This window comes from Seriola lalandi, unplaced genomic scaffold (genome assembly GCF_002814215.2).
Source record: "Seriola lalandi dorsalis isolate HSWRI2012SDOR001 ecotype SW California unplaced genomic scaffold, Sedor1 jcf7180002054244, whole genome shotgun sequence".
Taxonomy (NCBI): domain Eukaryota; kingdom Metazoa; phylum Chordata; class Actinopteri; order Carangiformes; family Carangidae; genus Seriola; species Seriola lalandi.
The window spans coordinates 335,596-357,758 of record NW_019524797.1 but is presented as its reverse complement, the minus strand read 5'-3'; the positions used below and the strand labels follow the sequence as shown (position 1 = coordinate 357,758).

The following is a 22,163-nucleotide window of genomic DNA, read 5'->3' as shown; positions in this document are numbered from 1 at the left end:
CTCTCGTTCTATCTGTCTGCCCCTGTTTGTGTGTGCGTGTTCATCTCAGTATAAGTTGAGTAAAATTACACCCACATAATGGAGTGAAGGCTTTGGATCAAATCCCCTGTGAAAGCTCCCTCCCTCTCTATTTTCCAACTGTCTGAGCAAATAAAAAGTACTGAATATGAGTACATTAACCACTCCCCTCTGACATCCACCACAGGCATTTCATATATTTCCCTGTCAGGAGCAATGGCTTCTCCATTCTGCTTTGACAAAGAACTTATTTACCCTGATAAAGCTTTCCTAGCCCTGATACTCTTACACCACCATAAATTGGCAATCTGTGGTTATCAGTGTGTTTCCAGGACTTAAGTTGTGGTCAAATTTTGTAATGCCACTTTTTGTTTTCTGAAACTCGCTTTGTCGACTTGTACTTTCTTCTCCAGAATTTGGCACTGTGCAGAGAAAGTGGCTGAACTTTAGAGAGGGGGGGGGTTGGATCATAGAATAAAAAAACCCCTGATGTTTAAGATAGACACTATGATGAAACTATGTTATCCACAGAGCAGTTTGTATGCATGCAAAATGGATAATTTAATCTGTAATCTCTGTAATCATTTAATCATTGTGGATGGAACATTCAAAAAAGGATTCGAACAGTGTTTCTGTATTTTCAAGGAGAATTTCCCTTTAAGCGTTAAAAGCCTGAGTGTAGTAAACCTTTCTCAAACACCTACCATCACCTAACATCATTAATTAATCTATAGATTATAAATAATGATGATGATAGATAGATAAGAAATATAATACATGTAACAATGTAATTACCCATTGTATGTTATCAGATACAGTAGTATTACAGAGGCAAGCAGTAAATCCTCAGATTAGAGAAACAGGAAACAACAAATATGCGACAAAATCACATACATTTACGCTGAAATTTGTCATTGATTAATTATCAACTAACTAATGGATTAACTGACTTATCATTTCAGTTCTCGTGTTAAGAAGGCCTTGAGGTCAGCATCAGCTGTTATGTGCTGTAAGGCCATATTCTTAACGAAAACAAAAAGCAGTCATGTGCACAATTTAAAACTGCCCCGTCACACACACACACACACACACACACACACACACACACACACACACACACACACACACACACACACACACACATAGAGCTACCAAGAATGACCTTAAGATCATCTTGACCTCTCCATAACAATCAATCCATTGACCAGTCTGCTGCTTCCAATGCCAGAGCTGAGAGTTCATACATATTCTTAACTCTTCAGATAACCGCTCTGTGTAGGGTTAACCTACCAAATAACTTCAGCGAGGTAGAAAAGAGGCCTCTGTGTGGACATCTGTCACCCGCATACCACAGCAGGATACCTACATACCATCCACGTAACACCTACATAACACTAAAGAACACACACACCACCTCCACGACACAAAAGCAGGATGAGAACTCGAGGGACAGAAATCTTTTTCAAAGCTGTAACTTGAACATTTAACATTTCATCAGCTGACCACAGTCAACTCGGAGAGAATCTAAGTAACCATAAAGACTCAGTTGTTCAACTTTTCCAAAACATTCTTCTAACCTCCCCACCACAATAAAGCAAACAAAGATGTGTGTGAGCTTGATGCAAGGCAGTGAAATAAGAGTCACATAATTTTTATATTAGTTACACTTTTTTTTTTATCGCTCGTAAAAAAGGATAGTTGGTGCCATTCTGCACAGTACAGTCATTTGTATGGGCCAGTAAACACTGTCCAGACAGACAAAATTACACTTAAATTATTACAGCTCCAACACGTCTGAAGATGATAGATTTTATGCATGTTCCCAATAAAACTAAATGGTTTAAAAGCTGAAGAGATCTGCTTCCTCTCCAGTGTTGATGACTTTTAGAAAGACAGACATGCATCATTTCAACTCTTTTCTTCCTCCCTGATCATTATTTGAAGTGAAAAGGTGTTTAAATGAAGGAATGAGGCTTAATCACATTTTCAGCCAACCACAGCAAAGTAAAACAATGTGCGATAGCGTCTGTTGGAAACAGCTGGATGTGCAGCAGCAGAGCACAGAGCAGTTTGAATCTGGCACTGCATCGCTTTGCTCTGCTGTCCACTCTTCTAGTCTGCCATGCAAACAGCAGCCGCTTCACACAAAAGGTACAGTGAGTTCAAACATGCAAGTAGGACTTTACCAGGGGAATTCTACAAGGAAAACTTTCACATTCACACGTTTCAAAAAAGCTGATCACAGTTTGAAGTTCCACCTTTACAGTCAAAACAAAGACAAAAAAAAAGGATGAAGCGTTAAAGGTGAAAAATGTAAAAGGACGACTTACTTACTTCTAAGATGTTTTTTTTTTCCTTTCAGACCATTTGTTCAGAGATGGTTTTAGATTATTCCAGTGAGAGTCAGACGGCTGAACGTTACAACCCGAGCCCTTCTCTCTCTCGCTCGCTCATTCACTCTGACCGTCAGGCGCCTTCACCAGGACTCACTGGGCTAATGTAAGACACCCCTGCACATAGGAAAAGAGAGAGAGAGAGAGAGAGAGAGAAAGAGAGGGAGAGAGGAAGAGAGGGGGAGAGAGAGAGAGAGAGAGCGAGAGGCAGGAAAAAAAAACTTTGCATTCTGTGGATTCTTGGGAGGGCGCCAAAGTCCCAGAATTCCACATGCCACACATAAGGTTTCAATTAAGGCCGAATCCAACACTCAATCAGAAAGCTTTCTTCCTCCTGAAAAGAGTCTTTCTTTTGACAGCTAGAGGCTGAAGCAACTATAACTCAAGGTAATGTTTGTGTTGCTATCCTCTGCAGTCATTTCTCTGTCATTTTATAACAGATTTATGGGAGTTTTTTGTTGCTACTGTCTCAGACGGTTTCACATCAAGTCTGTATTTTAAGTTTAAAATGCTGTAAATACATGATTTTAGTATAAAATCATACTGGACTCCTGTTGCGTTTGATCATATAAAATAAAACCCTGTACTTGTGCTCCAAGTACACAAAAAAAATCACCTTTTGTATTAAACTCAGTGGCGCAAACACTGCAGTTCGTCACTGCCTTAATAGCCAAACCAGATCCATGAAAAGTGTGAGTCAAGTGTCAGAGAGGTTGAATTCTACTCACGTCATAAAATGTGTGTTTTACTGCTGATGTCGCCTGAACCATTTGACCAGACTAAAGAAATTAGACGATTATTTGGAAGTGTAAACGTTTCATATAAAAGACATAGTGACTTCAGGTCTTTCTGGTTTCTTGGTGTGTAGTGTTTCCTGATGAGGGACACGTACTATCCTGCAGCAAAGTGGACCACAATGGCTGGAAAAGTTTAGGATTTTATTGTCTACTTGAATGGATATTTTTGATTTTTTTTTTTTTTTTTTCAGCTGCTTTTGTACATTTTTAGCCATGCCAGCGATCTAGGGATAGCAACGTTGATCAGTCAGTCAGTCCACCACTGCTCCAGATTGAAATATCTAAACTATTTGATGGATTACCATGAAATTTTATATTGACATTCAAAGTACCCAGAGGAAGAATCCTGATGAGTTTAGTGCTGACTTTTCCACTTGCGCCACCACAAGGTTGACATTGCATTAAATGTCTCGACACCTATGGACATTTATATGACTTTTCATCTAGCGTCATCATCAGGTTAATACTTTAATCTGTAAGTTTGCTTAGAAAATAAACATTACACCTGCTAAACATCAGCAAGTTAACATCGTCATTGAGAGCATGCAGCCATGCTAGTGTTAGCATTTAGCTAAAAGCATAGCTGTCTTGTTAGACATTTAAAAAAATATCTCTGGAGTAGAACTTCATATTTGGGTTTCATAAATGTTTTTAAAGCATCTGAACAGAGATCTGTGTACAAACTAGGACACCATGAAAGTAGGTGTTTTTCTGCTAAAGTAAACATACTGCAGTCTTTCACATCATAATGCAGTAACAGAGCTGGAGAGTAAGAAAGAAAACGAGTCACAAAGGAGCCACAAAGAATATTTCCTGAATAGCTGCAACAGCATTGCATGCTCTGGCCCATCTTAAACATAAACCATGTGCTGGAAACTCTGATTCAAGACACCAGGAGCTATAATGCAAAAAGCACACCCTGCAGACACTGGCAAGTGAAACTCACACATTCACATATTGTAGGCGTATTTGTACAGAACACGCACTCTCACACAAGACAACACATTCATAGGTTTTTTCAAGCAGGAGATTTCTTTAATAAAGATGATAGAAATCATAGCTTATCTTAAAGCTAAATAACATCTAACCTTCCATGATTACAAGCAGAAAAGAAGCAAATATTATAAATACCCCCCACAGTCCATACCATGTACCTTGATAACATGCTAGTAAGAAACAGAGTACTGATCTTTTTATCTCAGTCCAATACCGTATAAAAATCAGGTAAAATGAGTAGATGGTAATTCCCACCTATAAAGCATCTATCAGTACATATAAAAATAAGTCTCATAAGGAAAATAAATAGATGCACCTTAAGACTGCTTCACCCAGTCAGTAGGGATTTCGTCCTTCATCTCATGCTGTGTTCAAGTGCTCTTCGAAACAAATATTAACTATGAATGACATCGACAGACAAAGTAAAGAAAACTTGCGCTGAAAAGTAAACGATACACTTCCTCGTTCATTCATTTCGGACAGAACAACCTGTCTTGAACACATGCACATGACACTTGTTATTGCACAGCGCTGATATCACAGTTTCTCCCTACAAACGTTAAGAGACAAAGGGAGGTAGATCTTTGGGTTGTCCCTCTCTCTCTCTCTCTCTCTCTCTCTCTCACTCTCTCTTTCATTGTCTAAACTCCGTTCTTCACCAGCTCGTGGACTCCACGCTCGTCGATCATCAGGGTTGGATGAAACTCTCGTCCCTTCACCAACTCTTCAAGACCCTTAAAGAATTACAGACACCATCAGGTCATTGGTAGTGGGTGTACAGACTGATTATTTCAGGTTAACAGCGGGAGCAGAACAACATCTTTTACTACATTAGGCATTGCCTCCTTACCTCTCCCCCGTAGGACACCCGAGGGGAGATCTCACATTTGATTGGCAGGTCTGTTCCATCCTTCAGGCTGCGTTAGAAAGGACAAATTCGGGGAAGATCGGAAGATAAAAAGAAACAGAATGAGTGATTGTCTACTGAAAAAACTAGAGGGACTGTAGCGAGAGAAGCAGCTGAGTCCTTGACACAGCTGTTCTTCTACCGTGGCTTGTGATTAGAGTTCAAAGGCAGAGAATCAGAGCTTCATCATTCTCAAACAAGACCAGTGATTAGTCTTCTGACCCGTAACAGACTTCCTCTAGAAGAAAACAGAAGAATGACAGTTCATGCGTATGCATCTCCACCCAGTGCTTTTGACGAACTGGAGGAACTTGGCGCCACATTACTGTCACTCAGATTGTTTATTTCTAGATAATCATTACAGACAACAATCACTAATCACACATCAGGTGTTTCAGGTGTTCTGCTGAGCAGCTGTCCACACAGCTGTATCATGAGAATAAAGGAAAAGCTGAATGATTAGGGAAGAAGCACACCTTTTAAGAGCCTGAATAACATTCATGGGCGCCACGAATGTTGCTGAAGCACATGCACATTTGTTTCAGTTTTAAAACAAGCAGGTGGATTTAAACTCAAAGGCAAACTAGCAGGCAAAGATCGGCTGCCCTTGTCGTAACTATTTCACGCACGAATCCACAGGTCCATCACCTATTGCAACAGAGTTGTTGCTGTTTGTTATACAGTGCGACTGGAGCCCATTACCCAGCATGCAATACATTATATGCATTAGTAGCAACCATCTGAGGGGGAAATGATCTGTCAGCAGATCATTATGACTGTACATCATCTGACCAGGACACTAAGAGCACTGCGTTTTCAGTCATCTAAACTGATCCTCGCTGTCATTTCCTTCATCACAGCTGACTGTAAGACAGACAGAAAAATGGCTGCCGCCCTGCATGTGTCCACATGGATTCCTTTTTTCAGTGGTAATGAAGGAAAGTGGGCGTCGAGGATCAGAAGTAGTGTTAACAAATATGAGAGAGAGGGAAAGAAAGCCAAAACCCCATCACCATGCACTCAGTACTGCAGGGGGATAATTACTTTCTGTTGCCATCATCTGTGACACTGCCTGCCGCTCCGTCTCTGGAAACATTGCACGGGACACACAGGAGCAAGACCAAGCATGAGAGAAGGGGAAGTGAGAGTGTGAAGCTAAAAGAATATGATGTTTCTAATACAAACAAAACAAAAAGAGCCAATGCATGTAGTTTGTACACAACATGTGGGGAGTGTTTGGAAGGTGGGAACCCACTTCTGTTTTCATGCTAAACATGGAGAGTGTTTGTCTTGTGAAGTGACATGACATGACATGCATGATGGTGTATTTTAGCCGGCTGGCTGTGGTCACCTGGGTATGGCAGGCACGCGTCTGCCATTCTCGTCGATGAAGTGGCCACCAGCATTGAGCACCCAGCGGTGGTGGAGGGACATGAGGGCGTGTCTGGCTGTGGTGGGTGTGTCCTTTCCGTCCTGACTGTCTGCATTCTTCAGCGGGGAGAACTCGTCCTCCCTCAGCACTTCATACACAACAAACGTCCTGTTGGAAACACACAGCATCACATCAGCACATGGGCAAAGAGCGTCAGCAAAGAGCACCGAGTACCGGAATGACAAGCTACATAATATTATCGTTGTAAACAGCTTGTCAAATGTAAGATTTGTTGCTTTTCTCTGTTTTATATAATCATAAATCGTTATACCATTATAGACCGTTTGTGACAGGCATATTTAACTGTTTTCTGACATTTTATAGGTTTATATTGATAAATTAATTGGAAAAAAAACAATCAAATATTTATTGTGCAAAAATTGTTATTTGCTGCCCTAGCCTGCACTGTCATCACAGCAGATGGTTGATATGAATTGTGTACTTTGTTTCTTTCCTGTAATCTACATGGTGATTTAAAAAAATGTTATTTTTTTTATATAAAAAACAAAAGATTAAGTGTTGCTTTGTAGGTTGAGAAGACCTCTTATGTTTAACAAACCATTTAAAAAACCACGTAACTCATGAAAAGTTGACATTTTGAGGACACACGGTTCCACAGGTTAATGGACTCATCACCTAGGCACTTGACACCTTTCTTTTGTAATGATTGTGTATGGGGAAATGTTTTTCTGCGCCAGTGTGCGTCACATGATCCTGCAATGCTGCGTGTGGCTGCACTGCACCCGGGAGCACTTAATCAGGCCACGTGCCTTGTTACACAATAAAGAGTCAGAAAGGATGCATTACATAGTTGAAGTTAATAAAATAAGCATTATCAAAACTTTGCCGTTGAACAGCAACCAAATGTGGAAAGCCTTGTGACTAAGACACACATAATATATGGCACATGTGGCCACACAAAAAGACTATGAGAGCCTAGACCAAACAGTACTGAGAAAGAACAGAAAACAGTAGGACCTTTTTAAAATCAGGCTGCAAAGTGAGTCAGCCCATCTGGATTCTGCTAGAGCTGCCAGTCTGGGCACAACTGTAATCCATCTCCTCAGCAACACCAAAAAACTATTTCTCATCTTTGCTACTTTGAAATATGGCGAATAAACCTCGAAGGAAGCTGGACATGTCTGCAGTGTTTTTCCATCAGTCAATCATTACAGGAATCCTTTCATTAGATGTAAAGTTCTATTAGCAGTGGCGTGACTCAAAGATGATGTCATGTAACATTGGAGGAGGTGGAATGAGTGAACAGCTCATAAACCTCCGTCCTCCTGCAGAGAGCTTGGCAGGCCCGATCTGCTGGACCAGACCTCGGAGCAATGGCATGACTGAGGCTGATGGATAGAGATCGGGACTGGAAAAAGGGGGTTGGTTCATGCAGGGAAGGACGGATCAAGGACCAGTCAAACCCCGAGCTCGGAGGCCAGCAGAACATAATGCAACTCAGTCACCTTTCAAAAGGAGCATAAGATATTCATTGTATTCTTATTACTTTAAGAGCTTTTAGTTTGTGGTATGATGCCATCGGCTGACACCGTCACACACACACTCTGTGCCCTCTGTGGAAAAAATGCACTGCAACTCACTTGGCAAACTGGAAGATGTCAAAGACGAACTTTTCCATTTTAATCCCATTTGGCTTGTCTGGTTTGATTAGTTGACCCTGAGCATCCACATATGGGATCTTCTTCTGGGCCACGTGGTGCTGCAGCTTCGGCTCGTACTTCCTGATGGATTTAAATAAAAACTTTTATTTTTTTTTTTAAAAAGAGTTGGCTGCACATTCACTGTATAATGATGTTGAGTTACTCTTGATGCCAGAGGCAACCAGAACCACAGAAAAATGTTCAGTAAGCATTTGTCTTACTGTACTACGTCTCTGAGGAAGGGAAAGCTGAAGAAGTGATTGGCCACGTTTCCTGCGTTGAACATCAGCCGACCATCATCACTCCGCTTCTCGGCAGTTGCTAGGGTGATCTCGCTGTACTCCACCACCTGGTAACGCCCATCCACCTTGCAGACCACACCCACCGCCTCTGTTGGATTGGTTTTCTCCACCACCTGGAAAATTTAAGTCACAAGAAGAAATTTGTAACTCGTTGAACAAAAAAAAAAAAACTGTAGCTACAAGGAGGAGAACTGAACTATTTACACGAGTAACTACTTCATTAAAATAGGACTTTGCTCTTTAAAACCTTCCACTTTCTACAGCCAGTAAGTTGAAGCTTGCAGTAAATGAAAAAAACCCTCTCCCCATCTGTTGGTTCCTAATTACAGAGTGGAGTCCTGATGAGGGGTTTGGTGAGCAGGGTGGGGTGAGGGGTAGGAGGTGGTGGTGAAGCCACATGAACTGTAGTGGAGCTTAGTAATTTATGATGGGAGGGTGGGACTCTGCTCTGATCTGATCCTTCCATCTCTGCTCCACCGCACAATTCATAATGTCAAGCAGGAGCAGGGTCTGGATGATCCTCAGTTCAATATTTCAATCTATTCTGTGTTAGCTGGAAAATATGATAAAAAAATTGTTTTCATTGTGGTACTGCAATGAAATATCGTGCTTAGACACATCCAGTCTGACTTACAAGAAGTTCAGACACAGGGATCTCTCTGCATATCCAACAGAAACATGACCTGACTAACGTGATTTTAAAAAAGACAAGGGGGCAAAACTGTGATAAGAAGAACTAAGAAAACCAGGAAACTTGATTAGGTATTTTGACGGAGTTGCCATGGTATGGAAATTTATTTCAAAACCTATGGAGAGCCTGACAGCAGTGGTTAGTCACAAATGCCACATCCTTTTTCCCCAGCAGGAGATATTGAACAACATATTTGGACTTTTTTGGTCCTTATGCCTACGTGCAATTGCTCATTTGGTTATGAGTCAACAAAGGCACGTTTCCTAATGCTTGCAAATTGCTCTTTCTGGTTTATTGTCTATTGTTAATTGCATCTCCTACCAGTGGTGACCTTAGCAACAACAACTCAAACAACTTTTACAACAGGAGACCAAACTGACGTCAATAGCAACAAGCCACTCAGTGCTCCATAAGCCAGCCAACAAGTAACTTACAGTATCACCCAGTGCATTTTTTGCAGAATTGACTCAACTACTCTGCACAAGTTCAACAATTTTTCTAATCTTGTTTAAGTCTGGTCCCTTAAGCTTTCAATAAGTGTTGTCCTTTGGGCTTCAACAACGCCTACCAGAACAACAGTATCACATGCAGTACTTCTATATCATGTTGCTTTATACTCTATAAATTGTATAACATAAAATGTCTCAGTGCATTTTCAATTGTTCTTTATTCATGTTTTATCTCTCCTTTTTCCCTTTATTATGCCCATAGAACCACTGTCTTTCTTGACTAATTAAGTATATAACAGAGGCCAAATCACTGTAACTACAAAGGACAAAACTCACAACTAGTTTTGTGAGTTTCCATCGACCCTTATCTCAAACTTATCTCAAACTGATGGACCTGTTCTGTGAGTCGCTTCCTGTTCAGTATGTTAGCTGTACTGATAACTGTTACTAGCCAGACAAAAATAAGATTATGAAAAAAACTAAGAAAAGTTAAAACAATTAACCATGAAGACTGTTTATTTGCTAGTGGAAAGGTTTCCAGTACAACTACTATACCCTGAAAAACCCTTTTCCTTCCCCAAAATGAGAGCACCCTCTGTCCAAAGCAACTGTTTAGGAAAAAGTGTCATCTTCTCAAAAACACCCATGTTATCTGAGACCATGATGAAAAGTGGAGGAAGATTCTGGGCTCAAGCCTCAAATTTCCTAGAAAGCTGTAATGAATTTAATGCTCAAAAGACTACAGGAGGCGACAAAGTAGCCTGTATCGCCACCCAGTGGTGAGCTGCAGAAAGTGCGGCTGTGTAGACGCTTGACAGCAAACTGACCACACCCTTTGAAACAAGACTGCCACACACTCCAAAGATACTGATCTACATCCGCAAACCAAACGTCCTGGAATTTAAAATGTTGACCGACTGATCAGACTGGATCACATGCAGCCTGCAATTAGGTTTGACTGCTGAAGTAGTTTGTTTCCTTGTAAAGTTCTTCTCCACTTACAACACACTTAAGTATGTCAGTGACTAATATGGATGTTTTTTTTAACCTTAAACCTTATTGCGTGCATACCTGCAATGTTATTATAACTTCCTGGTCTGATAAAAGACAAGTCTCAGTTTATCAGTGTATCAGTGGAGTGAGTTCATTGTATCAAGCAACTTTATGGCAGGAATATGATAAGTCTGCTACTGTGTCAACCTTTGTTAATCTTGCTTTTCTTAAAATGAAGCATCTGATGATAGAGACTTTTACTGCCATGTGAAACACACCTAAAGACCATAGTAGTCACAAAAATACTATTTTCAAAATTGAAAGAAATTGGACCTCAATCACAGATAATTAAGTTTCAGACCTACAGTAATTAGTGCTGCAATTCATCAAATCAGGTGGGAAAAAAAGACAGCTACAGACAGAAAGAGCAGGAGGGGTGACCAACCTTAGCTCCACAGTCCGCTCCCTTCTCCACACAGAAACCAACAAAGGAGGGGTCTGCCACTTTGACCAGGATGTTATCTACACAATACACATGGATGAACGCAATCCCCCTCTGCTCCATGTCCTCCATGATGCCCTGATTCCCCAGAGCTCTGTAAAGACCCCCATTCCCATCTGAAATACAAGCACAGACAGACTGGTTTGAAACATGAGAACTGATAAATAAGACAGTCTCACACTAGAAAGCACTATATAAAAAAAAAAAATCACAAATCCTGAGGGAGCTTACCAGGGGCCATGGAGAGCTTTCCTTTGTTCTCCAGGATGATCTTGCCACTGTAGTCCATGGCTGGAAGCATGCCCTGCTGAAAGAAGATGATGTTGTTTTTGTCCAAGCCAAAGTAGCTATGACGTGAGAAGAATTCCCTTGTTGACTCCATCGTCCTCCCGCTGGTCATGATGTACCTGAAGGCAACGGAAAAGGAACTTAGTCCTGATTCTCACATTATTTGTTTTCCTTTCTATTTTATATAATTTACACAACTTTAAAACAGGTATCTGAAGGAAAAGGGGGATATAAACGTAGGAAGACCATTTCAATTACATAAAAGACCGTTCACAAAACAAGACTTACAGCTAAGCTGACGTCACCCCAAGCCAGGGGCATAAAAGTTCAAGTACATGACAGACAATAAAAAAATAACAACCTCCTTTACAAAAACAGACTTGCTGAGAGATATGTCATTCTGCCATTTCTGACATAAACTTCATTGTTCATTTGACCTTACTACAGTGTTATAAAGACTTTATGCACTCCACTGCCTTCCCGGTATCTCTATCTTTCAAAATTTCCCTGCTCCACAGGGAACTAATCCTTTTCCAGTAACACAACTTCCTTAATTGAGATTCCTTTGATGCTCACAGTGATTTGACCCAGTAAGTCAATGTGCAAACACAACTGGGACAAATGTTATTGGCTTTAATTGCAAATATGGAGATAGTGTTTGTAGCATATCTCTGTTTATTTTTCTCAAATAAAGCAGCAGATTCAACTGACATTGTAACTAAAACAGCTTAGTCATCATCTCTTCCTAAATACCCTGCTAAAGCATAACATGGTTTCTTACCAGGGAATACAGCACTTGATTTTGTGCTTCTGCTCAGCCAGCTGTTGTAGCTTCAGAATGCGTTCAGCCTGGATCTGAAAGAGGGTTTTGTGGGATGGCAGCCCCACGTCATACATGCCTTTGGGGTAAGAGACCCCCAGTCTGGTACCTTGGCCGCCAGCCAGCAGCAGGACCGCCACTTTGCTCTGAGAGATGCATTGAAGACCTGAAGGGGCACAGAACAGTTTGAACAGTCATAAATAGTCGCATTAAGGTCTGATTGAATACAAGTCCTTTAAAGTCTATTTGAGACAGTGAAACATATCTCTGTTCACGTATTGATATGATGGTGTACAATCCCAATTTACTAGCACAGTATCTAATCTCTAGTGATGGCCATAGTGCATTCTTATTACCTTTGTAAGAACATCTTAGAAAAAATAATAACAAACTTGTATAACAAACCACAAACGATGCTGATAAAAATTATTGATGATATCATTAAAGCCATCGCTCAACATTTTATGACTAGTCTAGTCCTACTGGACTCTGGCAATATGATATATTAAATTAGCCCTGAACTGTTCAACTGGTTCAGTGGTTTTATCTTACATAAACTGCTGATATGTGACTTAATATATGCACTCTTTATACTTGTGGGTGCCAAAAGACAAGGTTTATACCCTTGTACTGGGCAGGACTGCTAGACTTTGACTACTCTCCCACACACACAGACACACACACAACACACACCACACCCTGCACACAGATTTGGGCCCAACAAAGCAGGGTGACCTCATGAAGGGTCAAGCAGCAACTCTATTTACGTCAGACCCAGATCAAAACCAGATGTTCTATGCTGCCCACCTCCACTGTCATCCCCCCTCTGGAAAAAAAACCCAACACACTCACTAAATGGTCAGACCCTCACTGCAAGGGGGATTGCGCAAAAGCATAATCAACAACACAATCTGACTCACTCATATTTCAAATCTACAGAGACTGGGAGAGTTAGACTGGGGATAGTTAGTGAGTTTAGACAACCACACGGAGGGTAAATGGGGAGTTTCTAGTGCTACTCAGCTAGGACTTTGCAACAAGCTATGAGCTAAGATTTGATTAAAGGGGCTTCTCATCCCTCTGAAAGTATTGTTAACACATTATCAGAATGCCCACAGATCCATCTCAACATCATAGCATGTGATGTTTTAATCCCCTCAAAGCTTCCCAGGCAGATACAGGAATTATTTTCTCTCTCTTACCTGTAAGCCATAAGTGACTATTTGAACAAGTCTTAATTGCAAGGCTGTAGTCTCTGAAGGACTTTTTGCCCTCAAGTCTTTTCTTCTTACTATTACTTGTTTAACAACTGGTAATAGTTCATACCTCTCTCTCTTCTATTGTACTGACATTGTTATAAATCCAATAAAAATCAAATACTGCCATAAAATCCTCTTAGTTTCCTTATAACAGTGGCACTTTGACAAATAGAGGTATGGGCACAATAAACATTTTTGAGGCAGAAACACTTTCAATGGAGCTCACCTGCTAGTTCCCAGTCTTTGAGACTCTCTCTGTCCCTCGTCACACTCCCTAGCACCTCCCGGGGCACTGGCTCCATGCGGGCATCCATCTTGTCATGTTTGCTGCTGCTGGATGTCTCCATGGCGTTTTTGAAGAATCCACTGATCTCATTAAAGTCCATCCCCTGCATGTCGTGGGTCAAGTCGGCCTGCTCCTTAGGGCTCAGCTCACTCCAGAACTGTAGGAGGTGAGACTGGCCGGCTTCAGCCAACCTCTGGGTGAGTCCGCTGGCGCTGAGGTCCATGATCAACAGTGCTTTTGATTAACTCTGTCACACTGAAACACAGATGAAAACATGGGATGAGTGGTAAGCAGGCCACAATCACTGAGATCACCTCGGGTATGTTTCTGGAAATTTAGGAAATTACTTGACATGAAGACAAATTCATTACACACATGAGTTGGGTTTTTAAGGATGGTTCTAATATTTCTTTCAATTAAATTTGATTATACTAAGGGAGAGGAAACTAGATACGTTCAGTCAGAATGAAAGGAATTTGGTATTCCCTTGCCAGAGTTACACATCTGGCACCTGGCCATAGTGAAGGAAGATGAAGTTGTATGAAGGTGAAGATTTGACTCATAACCTTAGCATTTTCTACAACTGGTAAGACTGGCACAACCACGTACATTATAATGCAACAACAATTACAATGGTGAGCATCAGTAAAACCATGACTGAAGTAACCACTGTAATGAACTGGATGCTGAAGACTGTAGTCATATACGCCTAAAGATTTACTTGAAAGAGATTGCTGTCACATAAGCATGACATAATTCTGATCTAAGATAAAAGGTCCACATTTTACGTTTCCAGGAGGGGTTGACAAGTCTTCCACAGGATTTTGAAGTTAGGGCTATTCTCCTCACCAAAACAGAGCAGGCATGCCTCGTTTAACACGCAACAGGAAAATATTCAGAAGTACCGTAGTGTAAAGAAATAGACCGTTTACTAAACTCTACTATCCAGAATAAGACTTATGCTGTGTATCGTAAAGCTAAGTTACATGTATCAGTCACCGTGGTTAGCCTCTGTCTTCAGCAGGAGCAGCAACACACGAGTCACAGAGGCAACAACCAGAGCCGAGCAGACACTAGCTAGCAGCTATCCGGCTAACTGTCAGCTGAGTGAAAACAGAAAAGATATGATGAATTCAATATTAAACTCTCACCTCTCACGAGGACTCCTCTGTGTTTGAAGACCATTAAAGCCAGAGGCTGTATGACTTTTTGTGCTGGCAGTCACAGCACCTCCCACCCGGACTACACCTCCGGCTACGTCACGTTTGACGTGGCACTAACGGCGGCGCCGTGAGAGAGTGTGTGTGTGTGTGTGTGTGCGGCCAGCAGGAGTGCTGCTTTTAAGTGCTCCTCGTAAATCTTAAAATTTTCAATGTCGCAAAGAATTATGTCAGAAAACAAACCGAGAAACTCTGGATAAATTTGGAAAATTCCTTGTCAAAGAAGCTTAATGTCAATATACAGAGGTGACAAGTAACATTTACTCAAGTATTTTTGTACATTTCCTCTTTTTTTGCTCCTTCTCTCTCATATAAATTCTGAACTGTTTGGAAACATGATTTGCTGATTTGCTGATTTCTTGCTGAGTTACTGCTGAAAAAAAATCAGTGTTTGTCTTTTTATAATATATGCTGGGTTTTTTTTTCCACCTTTTGGGTTTCACTTAAGCTCCTCTGTCAAGGTCCTTAACTGACAGGCCAACTCCCCATAATAACTATTAGTCTTCAAAGCAAGTGTTAGATAAACCGTTCAACTACATCTCCATGATTGTTTTATTACTTTTTGTGCAGGTGCTTCTCTTACTTTATGTCATATCATCAGTTATTGTTCTCAATTTGGCCTTTTTGATCATTGAAATTGATCAAAGCTGAGATTTGCCCTTTCAATTTATTTGAGAAAGTCAGAGTCTGTGAGTCTGTGAGTCTGTGAGGGTGGACATTGGGATTGGGCCTTCTTGTGTCACTCATGCTTCCTCACAGATCTTTGGTCTTTGCATCTAAGTTATTTCCCACACTATCCCAACCAGAAATGTTTTATACAACATAAGCAGCACAATTACTGCACTTATGTCCGTTTTATTCTTCAGTGTTCAACTCAGCCACAAGGCGGCGACACGACCAATTTTGGAGGCGGAAGCAGTTTCTCAGTCAGCAGAAGCAATTTTGTTTTGGTCCTCTTCCCCTTAGCTAAGTGGCTGGGTGCTCTGTCTCTACGGCCATATTTTCACAGATAGCTAACGGAAATGAAGAAGTTTTTGGATGACATTAAGAAAGACATTAAATTTAAATCCGCGGGACCTGGAAAGAAGCTAACACAAGATACCAGGCAAATGGCAAACTTTTCTCAGCTGCTACAGCGCTAACTTCAGCTAGCCACTCAGCTAGCTGACTAACGCTGTGCAAAATTGAGTTAGCTGATAGCTAGTCATAAATTATTACTGGGTTGTTATAAGCATGTCGTAAAGCTCACTAGAACAATGTTCATTAATGGTCTTTCGCAGTTTGTTAGATAGCGTTTATCGTCTGACACTGTGCGCCAACAGATTATATAATACTCAGCACAGTGGGAGGCGTCCATCTAATTTCAGAGCAGCTAACAGTTAATCCTTGAACAAGATTATTTAGTCAATGGTTTAAGCAATGTAAAGAAACTTCTACTCGCAGTGTTTGTTAAACCACCCAGGATTTAACTGCTCGTTAAATAGAGGGCTTGCTGTCGGTGACATAGCTTGGGTTAGCTTCAGTTCATGAGTGGGAGATTTTAGGGCTAACGTGAAGTCGTAACATGTCTCCTCACTTGGCTTTTCTTTGCTCATAACCCCACAGTACCAAACCTGAGGCTTTGCAGAGCAGCTCCAGTGCCAAACATAACCGCCATGCTCCCAGTGAAGGAGCACAGAGGGCTGGAGCCGCAGCTCTGGCCAGGATTGAACAGCAGTCCCGGCCAAAGGTCCACACCTCCCAGGACGCCATTAGGAATCAGGGTGAGACACGTAAACACACATATTTGCAGTGATGCACAAGTTTTTGTAATGAATCACTCTGGGTGGTGTCTGATACCAAACATGCTTTGAGTAATGTTGCTATTTTTAAGTCATTACATGTAAATGTGGGGCTGTTACTCAGATCAGGGCAAAGGGATGAATGTGCTTCGTAGAAAATACATGTTATAATTCTCTGCACATTCAGGACAACTTGCTGAAAACAAATGGCTTAAAAAAACAAATTGGTGCATTCCTGATATTGAAGGTCTTATGTTTTACTTAGTGCTTATATGATCAGGCCACATTTTGTTTGCTACCTTGCTGATGGCAAAAGCTGCAAAAGTGTAGAGGTTTTTCCTTTTATTCTATGTGTTTGATATTTTAAGGTAAGATCCCCAAACCATGAAATCTATGGAAAGTGGATATAGCTGTTGAACTATAGTATTTAATGAGCAGATGGCATTTGAATGTCTTCGTAGGTAATGGTTATAGTCTATAGTTTGACTGCAAGATAAGAGTTTGACCAAAGAATCACACTTTTTTAATGAAACTGATGATATTTTGGTTATACTAAATACACTGACCACTAGAAAGGACAAATAATGGCATGATTTTCTGCATTTGCTCATAGTTAAAAGGGAACTGGAGGCAGAGGCGGCTGCACTGGCTGAAAAAGATAAGGCAGCTACAGCAGAGGTAAGTAATATACCGATTTGTTCGGTTAAATCAAGCTTTCTGAAGTGTCACCTTCAAGATTATATTCCTACAGTGACAAGTATTTAGTCTGATGATACTAGTGAATAACATTTTCTTTACAGGGATCCCACGTGCCAGTGAAAGATCCCGCCTGTCTCTCAGTGTCAGGTGTGTATTTCACCTGTCCGCTAACTGGAGCCACTTTAACTAAGAGTGAGAGGGAAGTACACATTAAAGAGGCCATTTTAATGGTACGTCCGAAGATATCGTCACTTGTTCTTGTTTTAGCTTGAATTGGAATGCGCTTGCAGCGTAATACTGTGATTTGAATGGGATTAAATTATATCCTAGCTTGTACTGTTGATAAAACATGTACTCTGTTTCACTGCCAGAGGTTTGAGGAGGATGCAGTTGAGGCCTCTGTTATGATGATCCACACATTTAACAAAGACAAAGAGAAAGTGAAGACTGCTGTCGACATCATAAGCAAGTAAGACACTTGGCAGTAATTGACAATGATACTAATGACAGATGAAAGATTATGTTCAACTAAGATTGACTTTAATTTTTGAGCTGTTTTTTTTTTTTTTAACTATTCTCTCAGAATTAAATTTATTCATTAACTTAATATTTTAAAATTATCCTGTTATTTCACATTTGTTCATTGTTTTTTCAACAGGTATGTGGAAAATATATGTAAGTGTCCCACAGAGGAGAAATACAGGAAGATTAAACTCAGCAACAAGGTGTTTCAGGTGTGTAAGTAACTAGAGACTCAGATTTTATGGAATCCCTTTGAGGAGAAAGAGTTTTGCATTTCTTTTAGTTCATTCTTCCTTTTTGTTCTGTATCAGGAGAAAGTGCGTTCTGTGGAGGGCAGTAGAGAGTTCCTGCAGGCCCTGGGCTTCATAAGCGTTATGTTTGCTGTAGAGGGTCAAGGTAAATTAAAAATTAATCCTGATGCTTTTGAAAAATACCCGTAAGCTGTTTTCTGTGCACTGGCCAGTGGTTTTTCACTGATATATCACAGTCAACAGATCAATAAAAAAAAAAATAAAAAAAAGTTAACATGGCAAACACAAGTCTTGATTAACAGTCATAACATGTTTTCACTTGTGCTCACCTTTCCTGGAGATCAGAGGAGGATGAGGAGTTCCTGGTGTTACCAGAGCAGAGTCCCGATGCCCTGGAGCTGATGAAGGAGAGGAGGGATCGTCTTCAGAGTGGAGAGCCAATCAGAGCTCAGCTGGACAGACAGCCTCAAGCTTTCAGACCGTCTCCCAACGCCCAACGCTTCGAGCTGCCCTCAGAGTTCTACAACCTGACGGCAGAGGAGCTGAAGAGGGAGCAACAGCAGAAGTATAGAGTCCTTGTTAACAGATGCTCCAGTCTAAGTTGTAGGAACTACATTTATAGATTGATACATTAATAAAAAGATTAAATTTAGATTGGATGTATAGCAAATGTAAAATAAGTCAACAGTAAATTCAATTCAGTGGTGAAGGGTAGTTTAAAGACTGTATCGCAACACTTTCTTTAGTCAATTGATTGAGTCTTTTTGTTCTATTTCCCTTTTTCACTATGCACTGTTTTACTATAAAACGCATGTAATCACACAGAAAACTAGTATCCTGGTAGGGATTTTCAAGCCAAAAAATACCAAATTGTGTGTCACGTACAACTCCCATTACCATGGTCCATTAGTGTTTGTCCATCAGCAGAGACTAACCTTTGAGGGAGCCTGCACTCCATGACCAGTTTGTCTTGTGTGTGTTTCTCAGGAGTGATTTAGTGGAGAAGAACGCCATGCTGCGCACAAAAGCCATGAGGGAGAAAGAGGAGCAGAGGGAGAGAAGGAAATACAACTACACCCTGCTCAGGATCAGACTGCCTGATGGAAACCTGTTACAAGGTAAGAACAGAGTTTTTAATCAGTATTATTGAAAAAAGTTGAGTTATAGTTGTAATTTTCAAAAACCTATTAAAATTGTTTTTGCTGATAGTCTTCATACAAATGGCAGTGAGACAGTAAATGCAATTTTGTGACCCCAGGGACCTTTTATGCGTGGGACCGGCTGCCTGTGTTGTTTGGGTTTGTGCGGGAGTCCCTGGCGGACGGGTGGCAGCCCTTTGAGCTCATTGCTCCTGGAGGTCAAAAACTAGAGGAGGCTGAAGAAGTCGCTCTCGCAGAGCGAAACTTGGTGAGTTGAAACCAGAGACCTTTCTTGAAACTGTAAACAATGAAGAGACAGAAACTGACAGTGAATTGATCCTACTAACAAGTATTGTCTGTGCCCTCGAGCTGCATCAGAAAGACTTCAGTGAGCCAAACTGATTTTTTATTATGAACATGGACATTGTACTTTATTATGACTCAATGCCACATACTGTACAATGTCCTGCTGCCGTTTATACTTGCTAAGACACCACAAAAAATACTCCAAACAAATGCACTTTGTGCCTGTTTTGAGCAACTTTTGCTAAAACTACAGTGGGCAGCTTTTGTTGGAAAATATTGAGACATTTTTTTAACGAAAGTGCGTATTTTAGCCCAGAAGATTTTTGTCCTTAGTAGGAACAAATGATTTTGACAACACATTGTTTGTTTTGATCTTTGTGAAAAATATTTAACGCCAGATTTAAGAAGACAAGAATTTATCTTGTAAACAAACCACTTTTAGAATATTTTTGTATATTTTAGAATATTTCATATATTGTAACAACTTGCTATTCATTTGTCAATATTTTACCATATTAATTAATAGAACAATCAGTTAATATTTAAGTATATCTGTATGTTTTTTCATAGGTCCCTGCAGCTCTGCTCACCTTTGCCTGGGATACAGCTGTGCAGGCAGATATTGCAGCTGCAGGTGGAAAGAGCCCCACCCTTCTCAAACCAGAGCTGCTGGAAACCATTCGGACCCTTGACTGAGCAGACGTACTCTGTCCCTGAACTCTCCCTGCTACCTTCCAGCCTGGCACTTCAGGGTTGAAATCGCTCCTTACAAACAACTAGTGATGATTGTGTTTTTTGTTTTTTTACAAATGCTAACTTACGTCATTGGCAGTGATAGACTAGGGGCATCTTCACCCTCAATGCGCTTGTTCTGCTGAGCATACCCCTCCGTCTTCACTGTGGGGATTGTGTCACCCTGCAGTCTGTCTCAGCAGCACATTCTGTTGAAGCACAACTAACAGAGGAGAGGAGAAAGCAAGGGACACGTGTTGTTTTGTGATGCATCCTGAATGTACATGCTGTGTAGTAAACAGACTCAGCAGTCCTCTGTGCTCTACCCTGCAGCCAACCAGTCAGGTATACTTCATGTGGCATGTTGAGAGACCTTGTTTTAGCTGTCACCACTTCCTCCTTTGTTTTTGTTTTTTTAAGTAAACAGTCCCTCTTGCTTAACAAAAATAAAATATACACATCTGACTGCACTGTCACATAGAATAAAATCAAGAATAGGAAACTGTTTTTGAATTGTATTTAGTATTGAATTGTATTTAGTATCTCAGCACCTACAGTAGCTCCTTTGGTTTCAAAAGCTACTGGGTGTTAGTGCACTGGCTTTACTCAAGGCTGGCACTGGCTCGAAATGCTTTAAATTTTGTTTGCCAGTGTTCAAGGTTATCTAGTTGTTTAATCTGTCATCTGATAGACGACTGGTCTGATTTTGATATGAATCTGGCTCAGTGACCACAAATATACATAAGCTTCTGTTGTTTGTTTGTCCTCTGCTCTGCAGTGGCCTTGCACTCCTTAGTGTTGTACAACAAACAGGCTTTTGTGGATGCTCCGATAATCAAAAGGTCAAATGTAATGACTTTTCTATGTATGAGCACAAGCCCAGATCATGAATCATAAATCAAACATTGTTTTCTGGATAGTTTGACTTGGTCTAAAGCTGAGGCAAATATTTAGAGATACGGTCCCCAATACAGAGAGTCAGACATGTGCTGTCAATTCTAATACCAAAATATTTTCTTGTATTTTATTTAAAACTATATAAAACACTAGGTGTGTATAATGCCCAAAATGTAAAATTACAGCTATTTAATTTAGTTCACTGCAGAAACTTCACATAAGCAACTTTCTCTGGCATTAATGTTAAGTGTTTCAGATCCACCTTTTTTCCTGGAAACGTGTCATTGAAGGTTAATACATTTGTTTTGGTGGTGGTTTTGCTCTATGAATATACACCAGGCAAATGTGTAAAAGCTATTTATAGCTCGTCTTGCCGGTGGTTAGTTAAGATGACAACAACCTACCTCTCACCACTCATCTAATACATCCCAAGTGAAAGTTGTAGGGTTTTTTTTTTCCCCTCACCATCTTAAACCTGCATCAATTTCAGTTGCACACCAAAAACACAACTTGTAACAAGCTGATCTCAAGAATCGGTTTCATGAAGGATTTGATACACTCCCAGTGTTTGTAAGGCCATGTAAGTCATAAGAAACATTTCTGTACTCCACAGGTATTCGATGGAAGGGTGTTAAGTGTTTTAACAGCATTGTAATCTTATTAAATTAATCAGTGAGCAGTTGTGATCTGTCCAGATGTTCTGAGTTGTGTTCTATTGCTTTTTAACCCGCCTGTAAAAACAAAAAAAAAAAGAAAATCGCTTGCACTGCATCATAACTTTTGTTTAATAAACACAATTATGAGGCAAGTCTGTTTACTTCA

General features: G+C 40.5%; 3 protein-coding genes across 5 annotated transcripts in view; 1 reads left to right on the top strand and 2 right to left on the bottom strand.

Annotated features, from left to right (window-relative positions):
• The window catches only part of ddr2a (discoidin domain receptor tyrosine kinase 2a), a 30,787-nt gene extending 28,242 nt beyond the window's left edge, over positions 1–2,545 (bottom strand). For both annotated transcript variants that reach the window (XM_023404448.2, XM_023404451.2), the window contains exon 1: positions 2,353–2,545. The gene's annotated coding sequence lies outside the window, so the exon portion shown is untranslated. The remainder of the gene's footprint in view (positions 1–2,352) is intronic.
• A 1,676-nt stretch (positions 2,546–4,221) lies between these two features.
• Positions 4,222–15,066, bottom strand: uap1 (UDP-N-acetylglucosamine pyrophosphorylase 1). 2 transcript variants are annotated; one of them, XM_023404467.2, is made up of 11 exons: positions 14,946–15,066; positions 13,735–14,049; positions 12,211–12,415; positions 11,373–11,548; positions 11,085–11,257; positions 8,426–8,619; positions 8,145–8,285; positions 6,463–6,651; positions 6,156–6,197; positions 5,055–5,121; positions 4,222–4,938 (listed from the first exon to the last, which is right to left on the bottom strand). In XM_023404467.2, exons 2-11 carry the CDS (start codon positions 14,015–14,017, stop codon positions 4,846–4,848), a joined length of 1,563 nt encoding a protein of 520 aa, XP_023260235.1. In that variant the 5' UTR covers positions 14,018–14,049; positions 14,946–15,066; the 3' UTR covers positions 4,222–4,845. The 2 variants fall into 2 exon arrangements, with proteins under 2 accessions (XP_023260235.1, XP_087029626.1); XM_087173500.1 differs by lacking the exon at positions 6,156–6,197.
• An 876-nt stretch (positions 15,067–15,942) lies between these two features.
• ubxn6 (UBX domain protein 6) lies at positions 15,943–22,149 on the top strand. The gene is made up of 11 exons (XM_023404420.2): positions 15,943–16,119; positions 16,620–16,777; positions 17,409–17,473; positions 17,596–17,724; positions 17,866–17,963; positions 18,153–18,228; positions 18,328–18,412; positions 18,613–18,832; positions 19,255–19,385; positions 19,526–19,674; positions 20,283–22,149. The coding sequence occupies exons 1-11, from the start codon at positions 16,037–16,039 to the stop codon at positions 20,406–20,408; spliced, it is 1,320 nt and encodes a 439-aa protein (XP_023260188.1). The 5' UTR covers positions 15,943–16,036; the 3' UTR covers positions 20,409–22,149.
• Positions 22,150–22,163: the final 14 nt, after the last annotated feature.

Coding starts and splice junctions, on each gene's coding strand:
- uap1 (XM_023404467.2), bottom strand. CDS start 14,017: ATGGACCTCAGCGCCAGCGGACTCACCCAGAGGTTGGCTGAAGCCGGC. Junction 8,286..8,425: donor TTCCTCAGAGACGTAGTACA/GTAAGACAAATG, acceptor TAAATCCATCAG/GAAGTACGAGCCGAAGCTGC. Junction 5,122..6,155: donor ACAGATGATGGCAACAGAAA/GTAATTATCCCC, acceptor TTTCTAACGCAG/CCTGAAGGATGGAACAGACC.
- ubxn6 (XM_023404420.2), top strand. CDS start 16,037: ATGAAGAAGTTTTTGGATGACATTAAGAAAGACATTAAATTTAAATCC. Junction 16,120..16,619: donor AAGCTAACACAAGATACCAG/GCAAATGGCAAA, acceptor ATAACCCCACAG/TACCAAACCTGAGGCTTTGC. Junction 18,413..18,612: donor GTTTGCTGTAGAGGGTCAAG/GTAAATTAAAAA, acceptor CCTGGAGATCAG/AGGAGGATGAGGAGTTCCTG.